Source organism: Cololabis saira, chromosome 15 (assembly GCF_033807715.1).
Source record: "Cololabis saira isolate AMF1-May2022 chromosome 15, fColSai1.1, whole genome shotgun sequence".
NCBI classification, from domain to species: Eukaryota; Metazoa; Chordata; class Actinopteri; order Beloniformes; family Belonidae; genus Cololabis; species Cololabis saira.
The window spans coordinates 8,963,633-8,981,897 of NC_084601.1; the positions used below are offsets into that span (position 1 = coordinate 8,963,633).

The 18,265-nt window shown below is 44.2% G+C and overlaps 1 protein-coding gene across 1 annotated transcript in view; it reads left to right on the forward strand.

The window, feature by feature from the left end:
• csmd3b (CUB and Sushi multiple domains 3b) overlaps nt 1-18,265 on the forward strand; it is a 470,660-nt gene that overhangs the window by 218,881 nt on the left and 233,514 nt on the right. Inside the window, exon 5 of the mRNA XM_061742392.1 lies at nt 8,322-8,529. Within this exon, the coding sequence (XP_061598376.1) occupies nt 8,322-8,529 (208 nt within the window). The remainder of the gene's footprint in view (nt 1-8,321; nt 8,530-18,265) is intronic.

Consider the following 18,265-nt stretch of genomic DNA (forward strand, 5'->3'; position numbering starts at 1 on the left):
AAGGTCACCGGCGTTGGCTGCAGATATGGCGCGCTTTCCCCGTCAACCCACAGCAAACGTCTCTTTTTGTTACAGCAGCTGCTTCTGAAGTGATCTGTGTGCAGCCCTGTCATCACTTGATGACACACCTCAGGAGTGGCGAGGATACAAACTGCATTACATGTCACCTGGAATTATCAGAGAACATTTCTTTCAGGTTTTTTCCATTTACTTCAGCTCAGGGTCACGGTCGCATTTCCATGCAGAACTTCAGTTTGCAACAACACGTTCCATATTACGCCTTGACTGAACAAGCTACAGTAAACATGTTGCTATAAAGAGCATTACCTTATTTTATAGTAGGTGTGTAATGATGCACTAATCTCACAATACGGTACGATACGCGATATTGAGGTCACGATAACAATACGATACGATATTATAGCAGTATTTTTTTTAACAACCTTGATGAAGGAACATATGACTGGAAAAAAATTTCTTTTATTTATTTGAAAGACACAAAATACAAAACAATACTGTACGTTTGTCCTATTGTTACAGTTTGTAATGCTTTGTAGCTGTTTAAGTTTTAAAGAGAAAGCCAGGCCAACCATTTTCCACAAACTGAACCTAAAGTAAATGTCAGGTTTGCATTATGCATCTTCAGTTTCATGAAGTAGTACAAATATTTAGCCACAAACTGAATAGTTTCTCTCATGTATGATTTGACTTTTTTCGTTTCCAGAAATTTAACAACTAAAATTAAATAAATGAATAAAAGTAAATAAATACATACAATTTTACATCATAAAAAATATTGATTCATGCTCACCTTATAAGTGTAAGAGGAGATTTATTTTTGTTAAGAAGGTTATTTTGGTCATTCAGGGTTTATTATTTTATAAATATATTCTGTATATTCTGATGTAAATCAGGGACTATAATGACACGAGTCAGTTTATCTGTAGTGATTAGTCTGTTTTAGATTGGGCGGAGTGATACGCCACAGTACGGCACTAGGTGCTGTGTTGATGTTCTAAAATCCTACGCTGTTGAGGGACATTAAAGTACACTGGAACTCAGCAGAAGTTGTCCCCGTGTTTATCCTACTCACGACACGAAAAAGTTTAATTTAATAAGGTATGGCTTAAGTCTACACCAGCCTTAAATAAGTAAAGGTTCAGAGCTCAAAACCCTGCAAGAGTCTCGTGATCGGGACCTCAAAACGGTACTAGTTTCTTCTGAGCGGAGGAAGATTTTGGTCCGCGGGTCGAGGCGCGGTCGGATGCGCGTTACTAGTCAACACAATAGATTAATATTAATAACCCAATATCGCGATACAGTTTGTCACCTCCACGACACGTATCGTAACGTTTTTGTATCGCAAAATTTCGTGGCACGATATATTGTTACACCCCTATTTTATAGGTAGATAAAATTGCACCTGTTTTTAGATAGTCTGCAGTGTTGATCTGCTTTTTGACGGCACACAGTAGGAAATGTGCAAATAAGTCAAATTTATTTAAAACGACAGGTTCCTCTCAGAACACATGAGCACAAGTGAACTATACGTGAATCCCTTCAGTGGCTCACTGAAACTACAGGGGTTCCTTTAATGTTTGAACTTCTGATAGGACAAATGTCTGCTATGAAGAACAAGACAGAAATGAAATCATTTCTTGAAGGAAGTCAGCAGACAGCTTTCAGATCTGTCTACATCACTTCCTGGTACAGTATGTTCCAGTTTTGACATTCAAGCAACTCAACTTCTTTTTATTGCTTTGTCATGTAACATTTTAATAAAGAAATACAATGAATTTTCACTACTAATGATAAAACATGAACGCGGGTTAATTAAATCTATCCAAACCTCACATTTCCACCAACTGGTGATGGTTGTGTATTGTACATATCTCAATATTGAACCTGTGGCGTGAGTTTTCACCTCATGTCCCAATTACATGTGACCGTACGGTAACACCGGCCCTGCTCTTGCGTGCCTTCCAATGTTTGCAGCTTTACTAAGGTTGACTGAGGTCAACTGTGACTGCTTTCTTTCTCAGGCGTCATATAATATCACCTTCGAAGGAGACGCATCACCCACACTTTTTCCCAATTTTCTGAAGTTTTAATGCAGGCATAAAATGTCTGTGACATGTTTTAGTTGACATATCACAGGATTACCGTAGCGCAGCGCTCCTCTCAGGCTTCTATTTATAGTAGCTAGTTTTAGGGAGGTGGAGGGAGCCACTCGGCTCCGTTCCACAACTCTCTTCTGCAGGGTGTTTCTGATTTAAGACCTTTAGTCCTGCCCAACTATGCAAGACCTCCAATTTGCTAGGAAATTATACTCAATACCCCTTGAAGCATGCTAATGAGACACAATAATACCTAGCCTCAGAAGTGACTAACGCACATCGACTGGCTCGGATTAGCACGTGTCAGTGTGAACTGTGGAGATGACTGGCACAATCTCATCGTCTGCAGTTTGCCCACAGCCAGTATGATCCCTCATTCAGGTAAAGTCTTCTTGTGGGTCCTACGTTAAAATGGTGCGCTTCCCGCTTGACAGGTGGACCCTGGGTTCTAATGTTGGTCCAGCTCTCCTGTTTCATTTAAAGGTGACCTATTATGGCATTTAATGTATATTTTGAACAGGCCTTGAATGTCTTAAAAACAAGCTTTTGATTGTTTTTTCTACATAAATTAGAAGTTCAGCCTCTGGGCCATGTCTTTATTTTTACCGCTTCTAACCTCATTATCTATGCGGGATTCTGAGTGGGCGGGCGGCTATGATAATGAGGCACTGTGCTGCTTGGCTGCCTGACGCGATGACGCGAATGACGCAATACGCCGCTATGAAAAAATGGTGGAAGCTCCGGCTGGCGGAGTTAAGACTGATTTATGGTTCCACCAACGCAGAGCCTACGGGGTAGGATACGCAGCGACGCGCACCATAGGCTACGCTGTACCCTACTGGCCGCAGCGACGCAGCGCTGCGCGCCGTTTTGAGCTGAACATTTGTCGGACGCCCTGCTTCTATTTTCTTCCTGTCGCTCGCGTTGAAAGCCGGTTGAAAGCGCTGTAGGAAACAGTCACGGATGAGGAACGGCTGATCCAGTTAGTTGAAATGAGAAGTTATCTCTATGATTCCTCCTCATTTCACTACAAAAACCTCAATAAAGTGGCAGCTGCTGGAGGGAGATGGACAGAGAGCGTCCAATGTCACGCAGTGCTACGTGATAGTCGGACGCTCGTATGCAGTTACACGGTTTTATAGTTGTGGGTGTGGTTTGCATTTTGGCTACGTAAAGAAAATGCACCAAATCTGAACGGCTCGTAGAAGTCACATCACACTGGATGGCTCATCCGGGCTACAGACACTGCAGAATTTGGTTACTTTCCTCCTTCTCTGAGTTGGCAGGCTGAGGGGAGACCACTTTATATATGTTAAAGCAAGAAAAAACATGTTTTTCATAATAGGTCCCCTTTAAGATCTCAGAGCAGAGGGGCCCGAAGTCGGTCCTCGAGGGCTGCAGTCCTGCATGTTTCCCATGTGCCCCTCCTTCAACACACCATGATACCAATGACTGTCATTATCAGAGTTGTGCAGACCTGAACGATGAGCTGAGGACAACCTTCAATTAGAATCAGGTGTGCTGATGCAAGGCAGCATCTAAACCGTGCAGGACTGAGGCCCTCAAAGACCGACTTTGGGCACCCCGTCTTAGAGGCTAACCGTGAGAACTGTTCACCGCATGAGCAACAGTTTTACCATGTCGAGGAGAGCTTTACGTGCTGCAAAAGTATTTCCTAATTTCTAAACCGCAACTTGAAAGAATAAACAAATCCAGGTCAGGATATAAAATACTCTTTTATATTTTCAGAAAAGCTTGGTAGCTGAGGAGGTCCAGGGACCGCAGCATAATTTGATGTTTTGGTTTGAGATCCATAATTATTACCTGTCTGTGATTTTATATGTTTAGACATTTTTTGATATGTGTTGGTTTTATCGGTAGTCCTTTTGAATATATAAAACGTGTCCATGAATGGACCAACAATTAACAGTAATAATGCAGCTTTATACGTGCTTCCCATAACACACACACACACACACACACACACACACACACACACACACACACACACACACACACACACACACGTAGACATTAGAAATTCAACTTCCTGACATTTTTCGAATGAATGTCAGATACATTTTTTTCTTTTTCGTTTCTGTAAGAATCATGTTGGATGAATGAGCACGAGGTCATCTCGGACACCTTTCATTTATTTATCTATCTTAAATTTCCTTTATAGATCCTTGTCAAATTGTGCAGAAAGCTTTTCTTCTCTCTCTCTCTCTCTCTCTCTCTCTCTCTCTCTCTCTCTCTCTCTCTCTCTCTCTCTCTCTGTCATACACACACACACACACACACACACACACACACACACACACACACAGCTTTATGTAATCCATTTTACTAATAGCCAGACATCAGTGCACCCTGAGATATTTCCGCCTGTCTGTCAGCTGTCACTGACACATAAACAAGCCAGTGCTGCAAGGAGTGCGTGTGCGTGCACATGTTTGTGTGTATTTCCCTTTAAGTACTGTATGTGTCAGAGAGTCCAGGTCCATATCCACCACAGCTTGTGGGTGTCCTGCTGTGTTCATGATAAACCTGAGACAGCTGCCATCCTGCGAGCCGCTCCCCCTCCCACGGGGTGGACACGCACATACGAGCAAAAACAAACACGCAGATTAATGCTCCATAACTTTGCTGTAGATGTGTTGGGGTCCCAGCAGGTCTTGTGTTGGGATCCCAGCAGGTCTTGTGTTGGGATCCCAGCAGGACTCGTGTTGGGGTCCCAGCAGGTCTTGAGTTGGGGTCCCAGCAGGACTCGTGTTGGGGTCCCAGCAGGTCTTGTGTTGGGGTCCCAGCAGGACTCGTGTTGGGGTCCCAGCAGGTCTTGTGTTGAGGTCCCAGCAGGTCTTGTGTTGGGGTCCCAGCAGGTCTTGTGTTGGGGTCCCAGCAGGTCTTGAGTTGGGGTCCCAGCAGGTCTTGAGTTGGGGTCCCAGCAGGTCTCGTGTTGGGGTCCCAGCAGGTCTCGTGTTGGGGACTTGTGTTGGGGTCCCAGCAGGTCTTGTGTTGAGGTCCCAGCAGGTCTTGTGTTGGGGTCCCAGCAGGACTCGTGTTGGCGTCCCAGCAGGTCTTGTGTTGGGGTCCCAGCAGGTCTTGTGTTGGGGTCCCAGCAGGTCTTGTGTTGGGATCCCAGCAGGTCTTGTGTTGGGGTCCCAGCAGGTCTTGTGTTGGGGTCCCAGCAGGTCTTGTGTTGGGGTCCCAGCAGGACTCGTGTTGGCGTCCCAGCAGGTCTCGTGTTGGGGACTTGTGTTGGGGTCCCAGCAGGACTCGTGTTGGGGTCCCAGCAGGTCTTGTGTTGAGGTCCCAGCAGGTCTTGTGTTGGGGTCCCAGCAGGTCTTGTGTTGAGGTCCCAGCAGGTCTTGTGTTGGGGTCCCAGCAGGTCTTGTGTTGGGGTCCCAGCAGGTCTTGAGTTGGGGTCCCAGCAGGACTCGTGTTGGGGTCCCAGCAGGTCTCGTGTTGGGGACTTGTGTTGGGGTCCCAGCAGGTCTTGTGTTGGGGTCCCAGCAGGTCTTGTGTTGGGGTCCCAGCAGGTCTTGAGTTGGGGTCCCAGCAGGTCTTGTGTTGGGGTCCCAGCAGGTCTTGTGTTGGGGTCCCAGCAGGTCTTGAGTTGGGGTCCCAGCAGGTCTTGAGTTGGGGTCCCAGCAGGTCTTGTGTTGGGGTCCCAGCAGGTCTTGAGTTGGGGTCCCAGCAGGTCTTGTGTTGGGGTCCCAGCAGGACTCGTGTTGGGGACTCGTGTTGGGGTCCCAGCAGGTCTTGAGTTGGGGTCCCAGCAGGACTCGTGTTGGGGTCCCAGCAGGACTCGTGTTGGGGACTCGTGTTGGGGTCCCAGCAGGTCTTGAGTTGGGGTCCCAGCAGGACTCGTGTTGGGGTCCCAGCAGGTCTTGAGTTGGGGTCCCAGCAGGACTCGTGTTGGGGTCCCAGCAGGTCTCGTGTTGGGGACTCGTGTTGAGGTCCCAGCAGGTCTTGTGTTGGGGTCCCAGCAGGTCTCGTGTTGGGGACTCGTGTTGAGGTCCCAGCAGGTCTTGAGTTGGGGTCCCAGCAGGTCTTGTGTTGGGGTCCCAGCAGGACTCGTGTTGGGGACTCGTGTTGGGGTCCCAGCAGGTCTTGAGTTGGGGTCCCAGCAGGACTCGTGTTGGGGTCCCAGCAGGTCTCGTGTTGGGGACTCGTGTTGAGGTCCCAGCAGGTCTTGTGTTGGGGTCCCAGCAGGTCTTGTGTTGGGGTCCCAGCAGGTCTTGTGTTGGGGTGTTGGGTCATTTAAACACATCTCTTTGACTGTCGGGCTGTGGAGTGACTGTCTGGGTAACTGAATGGTCTGTCTGTCTGTCTGTCTGTCTGTCTGTCTGTCGGGCTGTCTGTCTGTCTGTCTGTCTGTCTGTCTGTCTGTCTGTCTGTCTGCCTTAATAACAAATCCCAGTGCTTGTCAGTACATCAGTTACAGTTTGGGAAAAAGCACAACTTTTCCTGTTGTCTTTTTCCAGCTGTAGAAGCAGCTAGAAAAAAAAACTGTCCTTAACTCTACCGAATGGTCTATTGAAAAGCCTCTCTCTCTTTTATTTTTTAACTGTAGTTCTATTTGTGCCTCTTGGGTCCTGTCTATTTCTGGCTCCGTGTTTCCTTTGAGGCCCACGCATCTCTTCAGTCCTCACTGTCACATTTGTAAACTATTTTGCTAATATCTGTGTCCACGTGTACTGGTTTGTCATCTGTTGCTAGATGTGAGTTTTGGACCAAAGTCATTTTCTCCACCCTTCTTGTGGGATTGTGTCTTGGTCCCCGCTATATGTCTGTCTACCCCCCCTACCACCCCAAACCAGCACTGCTTGGATGAGCCTGCAGCATGTGCATGTTCACCTGACAATACACTCTTATAAAGGATGTCTTTTTTTGACTTATCAGTGGGTGCAGTTTAACGATGACACACAAAACCGTCTCTCCGAATACGGATGAAGACAACTCGATGAGTTCTAAAGTAATATGAGTTTTGTGTCGCCCTAAATTGCACTTACTATTGTCGGAAAATAACTGTCCCCTCTAAGAATGTATTAGTACTTTTATGATTGACTATAAATTATATTGCTATAATTTATACCACGTTTGCAGTCACAAGAAGTTTCAGCATTGAATCTTTTATCATTGGGACATTGGCTGGGCACAGAGACGAAGCTGACTTTCTTGAGGGGTGTATGGGATGTAACGTATTCTGAAAAGGTAAACTGAGCCGTCCTCTGAAGTAACTTGCCTCAGCCATTGTCTCAGTGACACAACGAGGTCCAATGTGGTATGTTGTTTTTTTCTTTTGTTTTTTCTCAGTGGGTGTATCTGTATAAATTATATGTGTATAATTTATGCCGTGTACACAGCGCAATCCATGTGTCTTTATCTGTTATACAGTAATCAGTGATATCAATTTGATAATGCTATAAATCAGATGTGATCAGCAATTACAGAAAATCTGGCCAAACCATTATCACATCTGTTCCATATGTTTTGAAAAAATTAGAGGTTTAAGGGATAAACTGACTTTAAACTGGTCAATTTGGAAACAATCAAGTCCAAAGTTCCTAGGTGGTGATTGGAGGAGACGAGAGCGGAGTACTGCCATTGGAGGAAGTAACAGGGCACTATAGCCTGATCTCTAAACCCGAGCCCCAATTCTGACTGGCTAAGAGGGAAAAACCATCACATCAATCTACCAAGCACACTAGCTTAGACGAAGAGAATGGATAGTCCATAAACAGAACGACTGTTCAAAACATCACCTCGATGTGCTCTTTGTCAGATTTACTTCACATCTAAAATGTGATGTAGGAGCTCCATATTTTCTTAATATGGTTCGCTCTTATGACCTGACATCTTATGCGTCATGAACACCTGATTCATTTCTAACATTAAAGTCACAAAATAACATTCAGATTGAAGAGCAAAACACACAATATTACTAAAAATGAGGGAAATGAGAAAAATCACCTCTTAGAGGGAGATAATCTGGGAGTTGGGCTGGCCGAGCTCGGATCTACTGGCATAGTCTACAAATAATGTTAAAGTCATTTGTAATTTGACTTAAACAATTTTATATGGCAGATCAAACAATTTATCCCAAAAGAGAGAAATTACATTTTCCAAAAGTCCGCCCCTCGGTCCCTCCTCCTCTCCCTAACCCAGGTTTTCTATTTGTCACTCTGATTTGATTGACAGCTGAGGACACATGTGGGGGCACTGTGAGGGGCGGCAGTGGGGTGGTGACCAGTCCCGGTTACCCCGGCAACTATGGTAACCAAGCCGACTGTACTTGGATCCTATTGGCCGAACCCGGAGACACCATCTCTGTCATCTTTACAGACTTCCAGACCGAGGAAAAGTACGACTACTTGGAAGTGGAAGGATCCGAACCACCGACTATTTGGTAAGTGACTTTCTCAATTCATTCTTACATTTTTTGTAAGTTCCTTCTGTAATACCCGAAGAAGAAAGGTTTGTCTTTGTCATATTCAGCCACTTGTAACCTGCGGCAGTTGGGAGGAGGGAGGGTTAGTGTTAAAATGCACATGTTGGAGGATGTGATTTTACACCGGCTTATAAAATCAATCCTGAGAGATCTGATCACAAGTGGAACGCCTGAATAATAGATGTAAACACACAGGACTGATCCGCTCAAACACCTCCAGACGGGCTGTGGGCGACATGTGACACAGCTGTTTCAGCCACGGGAACACAAAGTGTCCTGGACCACATCTGGGGCAGAAGGACACGCTTCTAACAAAAGAGATCAGTCGATAACGACACAACCACAGTGTCCGGGATGCGCTTGTGTTGTGTTAACCCTTGTGCTGTCTTCGTTTAAAAATGACATAATTCTCTTGTCCTTCTTTCCTCCTACTCTCTCCTTCCCTTCTTCCCTTCCTTCCTTCCTTCCTTCCTTCCTTCCTTCCTTCCTTCCTTCCTTCCTTCCTTCCTTCCTTCCTTCCTTCCTTCCTTCCTTCCTTCCTTCCTTCCTTCCTTCCTTCCTTCCTTCCTTCCTCCCTTCCTTCCTTCCTTCCCTCCCGTCCTTCCTTCCTTCCTTCCTTCTTTCCTCCTGCTCTCTCATTCCTTCCTTCCTTCCTTCCTTCCTTCCTTCCTTCCTTCCTTCCTTCATTCCTTCCTTCCTTCCTTCCTTCCTTCCTTCCTTCTTTTCTCCTGCTCTCTCCTTCCTTCCTTCCTTCCTTCCTTCCTTCCTTCCTTCCTTCCTTCCTTCCTTCCTTCCTTCCTTCCTTCCTTCCTTCCTTCCTTCCTTCCTTCCTTCTTTTCTCCCTTCCTTCCTTCTTTTCCCCTGCTCTCTCATTCCTTCCTTCCTTCCTTCCTTCCTTCCTTCCTTCCTTCCTTCCTTCTTTTTTCCCTTCCTTCTTTCATCCTGCTCTCTCCTTCCTTCTTCCCTTCCTCCTTCCTTCCTTCCTTCCTTCCTTCCTTCCTTCCTTCCTTCCTTCCTTCCTTCCTTCCTTCCTTCCTTCCTTCCTTCCTTCCTTCCTTCCTTCCTTCCTTCCTTCCTTCCTTCTTTTCTCCCATCCTCTCTTCGTTATTTTCTCCCTTCCTTCCTTCTTTCCTCCCTTCTTCTCTTCGTCCTTCCTTGACCCGAAGACAGCACAAGGGTTAACTACTGTACCCCTTCCTTTTTAAATGTTTGACACATCCATGTGCTGTTATGAAGGCTTTTGTTATGTTATTTGGTCTTGGGACATTTTTTATCATCGCCATCATTGTCATAGGAATGCTGTTTTGTCTTTGCCGGTGGAAACCATGTACTTGGTTATGTGCATAAAGGGCGAGGGAGCGAGATCTAATCACCGTGCGCGTGAAGATGTGAACGCACACTTACAGCTGAGTGTGTGAGCCAGCTACTCAAGTAAAACGTGGCGTGTAGTTTTTGTAACACAATGTAAGGGTGCACCGTTCTGAGCTGATACTTCATACTTTTCATTTCTGACTTCATGATACCAAGTTTGACCCAATTTGGAGTCCAGTGTGTGCACACGCACACACACACGCTGGTGTGTAATCAGGAAACCATTAGCATCACATGCAGTCTTTCTGCATGGGTACGTCACAAAGACGTTTTACAACTCTCCATGAATTTTCAGATGGCTCACTCATAAAAACATTTTATTGCTCTGGCTGCTTATGGATTGTTGGTAAATTAGGGTATTGATCAGTCATTGCTGTTGCTGTAACCAATTTGAATCCGATCCCGGTCAGGGATATTTGTCTGTGACTGCATGTCTTTTGACTTGGAAATAATAATGATGACTGCCTTCAGGCAAACAACTGTGACAACAAAGCTGCCGCGCGCTCGCTCCCAATCACCTGCGTGTGTGTGTTGGGGTGTGTGCATGAAGTCATCAGAGGGATAATAAATAAATGAATAAATAAAACAGGGTACTTGGCACGCAGCAGTGGCAACTTCTCAGTTAAGTAATTTTCTTTTTTGTTCCATAAATGCTTCTGCATCTTTTTTTTAGAGGAAAATTTTTGTATTTTAAATACGAATAATGAATTTTTAAATTTTTCAGGTAGCTTCAGGCAGTTCAGATACTTAGCATCCAGCCTAATATTCCAGCTGGGAGCAACGACAAAACCTTTTTGAAGTAAAAGAAATTCACATCCTCACTGTTTCTTACTGTGAGTGGGACTGATCGCCTTTGGGGGAATAATTGGTGTAGCTGTAGGCTTGTGGTCTTTATTCAAATATAACGCTGGTGTTGTGTACCATATTTTCTGCACTATAAGGCGCACTTAAAATCCTTAATTTTTCTCAAAAATCGGCCGTGTGCCTTATAATACGGGGCACCTTATGTAGGAATGTTGTTGTGCTTACTGACCTCAAACCAGTTTTATGTTAACCCCATTTTACAATGTGCATCATAATCCAATGCTCAAATCAAATGTTGCAATACAATGTTCAATTCAATTCAATTCAATTTTATTTATATAGCGTCTAATAAAACAGATGTTGTCTCTAGACGCTTTCCAGAGATCCAGAACATGTACATAAACATAAACATAAACATAAACCCCCGAGCAATTATTATATAAACAATGGCAGGTAAAAACTCCCATAGAGGGAGAAAAGCCTTAAGCCAAACAGTGGCAAGAAAAAACTCCCCTTTAGGAGGGAAGAAACCTTGAGCAGGACCAGGCTCATAAGGGGGACCCTCCTGCCGAAGGCCAGACTGGGGGAGTCGGGGACGTCAGCAACACACAGCAGTCATGTGGAAGCAGCAGCGAGATGACCAGAGGGGGGGGGGGGGGGGGGGGGGGGGGGCGCAGGCAGGCGGAAGCAGCAACAGCAGACATCCACGTAGGCAGGTGGAAGCAGCAATGGGATGACCGGGGATGGGGCGGGGACCGGGAACACAGGCCAGAACGCAGCTCCCGAGGCTCCGGCCTGCAAACAATGTTGTTCCAACCTCACACTAACTTCAGGTGTCCCCTATCGCTGGCAACAATGAGCCAGTCAGAGAACAGGACGTAGTACAGCGCTTAACACCTCCACTTTTTATTTGTGGATTCGTGGAAGACGAACGATTTAAAATGTGAATGTATTTTTCTGTATTAGTTACAACTGAACGATATTCTGAGTATCTAAAATCCCTAAGTATATTACCTGAGTAGCTAATATACCTAATATACTCATTCTCATGTTGTGAATGAGTTGAATAAAGTTTGACTTACCAGACTTTTTTGTTTTGGTTTATACATTTTTTATCATGCGCCTTAAAACCCAGTGTGCCTTATTACCCTCTATTGTTCTGTTCACATTGTTATTTCATGGGCAGCCAGGCAGGTCACATTTGTTTGACAGCAGTATCAAATCCACATCCAGCCTGGAAGGACATTCCTTCTATCATCAATTCACCATATCACTCTATTATAGGCAAAAAAAATTACGTTTTTAACTGTTATTCAAAATTTTTTCATAAATGTATATTAAAACTTCACGTAAACATCATGCATCTGCAGCGTGTGCTCATCAATGACTCTATGAGGACACTATTTTTCATGTCGCAGCCTGGGAAGGAGCTGCTTCTGGGAGTTAATCTGACTCTGTCACGCTGATTCAGAGTCATCACTGCATATGTGCCAGGAAAAAAATAAAATATGCAAGCTTTTCAAGTCTACAGTTATTTCTAAGACTGTTTTTTCTCTCTCCCATATGACTAATACCAAAAAAAGGTATCCCCACAACATTCCTTCTGCAGCCCTGTTGTTCTGTTTACTTGGTGCCAACCTCATCCTCATCAACACTTTTGACACTTTATATTGGCCAAAATCTGCTTATTAAATACAAGTATTTTCCTGGGTGTAATGCTACAACATTACAGAAGCAGAGCTGTTAGAATATAACAGCGAGTTTCGGGTGGCTCTCTATTGCATCGACGCTCACGTTGCTGGACGTCACATCATCACTGATTTTCCTCTGTTTTGTCGACGCAGAGTCACAAAACAACAAAAAAAAGGAGAAACTAATGCAACCCTGAATAATACAGAAACGCATTAATAGATGGAAAATGTACATCTTTTGTTAGTTCATTATCTTCATAAATGCCAAGCAATGCTGCTTGATTTCTTGGAAACTGCTTCCAAACAGTAAGTGCTAATATACCAATTTCCAGCTGCAATGGAGGAAAGTATCTAATTAGCAAAGTGCTAATTTCCATTTGCAATCAGCAGAGAAAGTTGATACAAGAGTGTGGGTGAAACTGTGTTTATTAGTAGCTGCAGGGTCGTGGTTTCTGACACACGCACACACACAAGCCTACAGAGACGCTGTCACTTCTAACACGCTTCCAGGAAGTCGCTCACTCATCGAGCCTCTCCGCTCACGTCTCATCGGCATGCAGAGGTGCGCCTGGGCCTATGAGACAAGTAGATCCCTGTGAGCTAAATGCCTGTAATCCCAGACTAACACTACTCACACTACAATATGTGTAGCATTTATTTTTTGCTGTTTCAGCACCATTTTCTAAGACATTTTAAAACCATTTTAAAAGCTTATCCCAGATCTTACTGTCCAGTTCTGTCTCCATGACTACAGAAGATAAAACCCACACATGTACCTTCTTGACTACCACAAGATACCTATTAATAGTTGACCAGGCGGTTGCAAGTCATAAGCTTTATTAAAAGTTAAAAATGGTTAGATTTTGAGAAGAAATCTCTGTAGGCAGTTTTCAGGTCATTCCGACATGACGTGGATATTCAAATATTGTCAGATGGTCTTTAGTAAAACTCTATAGCTCAAAGCGACCCTCACTTCATCTGCAGCTTTTATTTCAGCACCTGGTTTTCAAACGTTCTATTTTAATCTAATTTATTAAAATACATCTTTTTAGATGTTCATCAAAAAAATCTCTAATAATGAATTTTTCTGTTTAACTTACAGGAAAGCTTTTCTGCTAATCATTTTCTGTTGTTCATGAATGTTTTACTGTGAGGGCAGAACAACACTAGTCTTCTGAAAGGTCTCCTGCAGCTCTGCAGAGCTCAGATTTCTTATTCAGGCGATCCTTTCAAATGTTTTCTTGAAAGGGACTTTGTTTTTCCTCCTTTCAGCTTCAAACCAGCATCCTTCACTCCAATTAAGTGGCACTTCTTTGGACAAACATGTCTTTCTTTCTTCTTCCAGCCTTTTTTGACGTTAACTACGTTCATATTAGCAGCGCAAGCGGCTAAACCAGTCTTTGACAACGAATTGTTGAGACAAGGGTTGGGAAGTCAGTATGTCTATAAAGCTTTAAACTTTGTACAACTTTCACAAGGTAAAGAACGGTTCACATTGCAACCATTTTGTTTTTGCAACCCCTTTGACAAAGATTGAAAAGGCTCCCACAAGAACCGCTATGAGCCGCCCCGCTGTTGCAGGCCACAGCCGCGCTGTGCTGCTCAGCAGAAATGTGCCGTTAGTCTTTTCTGCACAAGCCAACAACATCCAAGATATGCTACTATAAATATATATGTATGAATAAAAGGAGCTGATATTCCTTGATATGTTCACATTTTTGCACAATTCTTCTTAACTGTATTTTGACAAATTTGTCAAAATTTGACAACTAACACTAGGATATAAATATTGACATAAATGCATCCTATCATATCTATCATGATGGAGTGGGGAAAGAAAACAAACATTTTAATTCCTAATGAAAATGTCAAAATGTGTGTGTGTAGTCTGGGCTCAGTGGCTGAGGATACACCAAAGACTCAAAGTCACGGTCTATATATGAATATATATATATACAAATACAAGCAGAAGTGCATACAAATACAGTCACAAAAACTAACACAATTAAAGGTGCAAGCAGCGATGAACAGGCCCTCGCACCCTTGTTCACGTTCAGGCTGCAGTGGAAGCGCTTGTATGACTTGCATGTAGATTCTTCAGGCCTGGACATTTAGCGGATGACACCACCCACGACTCTATATCAAACCATTCAAAAGTTATGGTAGAAAATAAGGACTATCAAATATCGACCAATCAGAAGAAGGGGCGGGGCTAATTTGCACCAATTTTGTTCAAGGACTCAAAACCTAGTCCGATGACACCACCCACGAGTCTTCCATTCAAAAGTTATGGCAGAAAGTAGGAAGTGCGGTTTTTGGCGTCTAGCGTCGCCACGGTAACGCTTTTGATTGAGAAAAGTAATTTGCGTTGTCGCAGGATCGAGACGCACATTTTGATGTATAACACACCTGGGTGCACGTTACGGTTCGGCCAAAGAAACGGCCGAAGAAATGGCATGAATTGCGCCAAAATTACACGATTAATTCAAAATGGCCGACTTCATGTTCGTTTCGGCCATGGCGCCAAGAGACTTTTCTTTAAGTTGCGACATGATACAGGTGTGTACCGATTTTCGTGCATGTACGTCAAACCGTATTGTGGGGCTTGAGGCACAAAGTTTTCTAGGGGGCGCTGTTGAGCCATTAGGCCACGCCCATTAATGCAAACCATTACATATCAAATTCATCACCAGGCCTGGCTTGCGTGCAAAATTTGGTGACTTTTGGGGCACGTTTAGGGGGGCAAAAAGGCCCTCCTTTCATCGAAAGAAAAACGAGAACAAGGATAAAAACATTTCCTACAGATACAATAGGGCCTTCGCACTGTAAATACTCGGGCCCTGATGCTGCTGCAGCAACAACAGTGAGAGTTGACACTGATGTGACGCTTCCTCAGTAGCAGCAACTGGCCAGACGGAAACTGAACATCGTGGTTGTATACTTTAAAAATGAATCCTGCTCTTGTAAATTCCAGGCATCACTTACTCCACTTTCCAGAAGAATATGTGTCTCATTTGATGAACATAATTTATCGTGACACCTGTGTCCAACCTGCTGATACAGTTTTATTCAAAGGAGAGGTGCAGCTAAGGACTGGAGGACTGGAGCAAGTCCAGCTTCATCCCTGTGATATAAAGCCAAATCTTCTACCATCAAAATGTACTCATTCTGTGCACTGCTGAAATTGGTCTGTTCCTTTTTTTGGCTCCGTTTCATTTAGTTCTCTACAAATTTTACACATTTGCTTGTGATTTTGCACAAGGTATCTGCTCTGCTTGGTCCTTAGAACCTTTAACGAAAGATGGAGAAAAATCCGGGAGTGCAAAACAAAGAAAAGTGTGCAAGCGAGAGTGCATGTGTCCGTGAGTGTGTATGTGTGTGAGTGATGTTATGCTTACCGAGTGCTAATCAATGCTGCTGGCAGAGAGGGTGCTTGGATAGCAGTGCCATCCCGAATCGGAAATGGAGTGATGACCTTGAACAGAAGTGGAGAACTTTTCTGGTCCTCTCACCCACGAGACAAACAAGGACACACTGGATTATTTCAGGGACAGTTTTTAACAGCTTAACATAAAATGTCACATCTATTTTGACACACAAACACAAGAATAGTCTTGTCATGATCCTTTGGATACACATGGGCTGAGCTGAATATTAACATTTGTTATACTTTTAGTTTAGTTTAGTTTTGTTGTACTTTTAGTAATCAGAAACAGTTAAAAAGTACAATCACCTCCCTTCAGACCTTTTTTTTATGCATTTGGAGGTTCACATAGTGGGCTGGCGATGTCATAACACGAGTGGCCATTGTTCTCCCCTGTCTTAACCTGCTTAGATTGGGAGATGGTTTGCACTCATATAGTGCCTTTGTAACCTTTGACTTACTGATTGTGGGCTTCAGGGTATAGCCCAAGGACCCATGAGCATTTTGCTGGGCTGGAAATCAGTCCTCATGCTTTCTGGTTAAAGATGCCTTTCTTGGAGATTTAAGCTTCTCGTTGGATAGAGTGGCCTCTGAGGGGACTATGTGCTTTAACTAAACTGCATTTGCCTCACAAGAAGATCATGGCTCTGGTCCAAATTGCATCGTTTCGTGATTACACTAACAGAGAGCACTACATGTGCAGTGCTATTACATGCACCTTGTGTGAATGGGCTCTGTGAAAAAACCGCTGTTGTACTCTTACCGAAAATGGCAACAGCAAACTGTTCTTCTGGACCCGAGTTATCGGCTTGTTGGAACCCAGATTCCACCAGTTTCCCCTAACATGTCTACTCTCCCCCCTTTTATATGAATAATTCAAGTGCTGGAAAGTGCTGTGTACTCCGCTACAACAGAATTGTCAGTGTTAATGCATTCAGTCCACAAGTGCGCAAATTGGAGCATAGCCCATAATTTGAGTTAAAAGAGATGAGCAGCTCTTGGTCCAGCAAGATTGATTTACTGAGTGCTGTTTTCAGAGGAAAAGTATAACCTGCAAGGCTGCAGTCTACTACTACTACTACTACTACTACTACTACTACTACTACTACTACTGTCATTTAGCAGACGCTTTTATTCAAAGCGACTTACATCTGAAAGAACAAACACATCATTTTCACCAGGGGAGCAAATATGGTTAAGGCCTTGCTCAGGGGCCCAAGGTGGTTCATCTTGGTTGCCATTCCAGGGCTTGAACCTGGGTCCTCCAGTGTGTATGTGCACAGGAGGCACCGGCATTTTCAGCTGTTTTTAGTCCTACTTGCACGTTTACCAAGCATGAATGGAGGTATGACTACTGTTGTGTGACATGGAACGAGATTTCTGCCAACACTAAGCTGAGATGCAGATCTGTTTTGTTTTTAAAACGTCATGAAGGACTAGCCTGCACGTGGCCATAGCTAATGGTATTGGTTTTGTGCTTTGCAATTAACTACCCATCTCCCGTTCCCTGCGTCCTGTTCCTCTGAGTTTGTCAAGTGTCAGACATGGAGCCCGTGGTGTTGATGGCGGTCTCTCCGAAGTCAGCTGAGCAGTCTTTTAACAACCCACAAAGTATCAGTACAAGCATGTAATTGAAAGGACGTGCAAACTTATGGGAAAAAGTAAATGCTTCTTTTTGTGTGCTTGTGCAACCCTTGACGACAACCTGTGTAGCTGCCTATGCCGTTCATACTTAAATCTGCCCCTGAGGCCTCGTGAATTCAACTAGACAGGTAAAAGTAAAGGTTTTAGTTGTTCTTCTAACTGGCAAGCTCAGTCATTACCCAGTCGCGGTGGAGAGCAGCATCTGTCAGTTGGAGAAAGACTGGCCTGTTGCTATTCCCAAAACATTGAACAATTAAATTAAACAATGATGGCACAGCATCTGGCTTCAGCTGATTAGTGGTGGAGAAACTTCCACACTCATCAAAGTTTCCCTTCTCCCAATAATCTGAACAATGAAAGTGGTCACTGCAGACCCTTCCTCCTGGTGCCACAGGTGGTTCAGTGCGACTAACGTCTGCACGACTGAGGCTTGCTCAGAGGGAGAACGTGATTACAGACTGATTAATCCCTTGAATACTTTATGGATCATCCATGAGCAATAAAACATTACCCCTCTCTTTTTTCCTACGTTCCTTGACCTCTTCCATCTGTACCACATTCACCTCAAATCCACAGAAAGCAAGAACAGAGCGGGTATATGAACATCCATGCAAGTGCTGTCGCATTTCAGAGACAGCTGTGGTGAAAATCTGAGCACGACCGTTGAACAGAGTTGTTTACGTCTCACTATTTTCGGATGTCTGGCAAGACGACCGACTTTATGCTTCACTCTGAACCACCTCATCAGGTCATGAGTGAA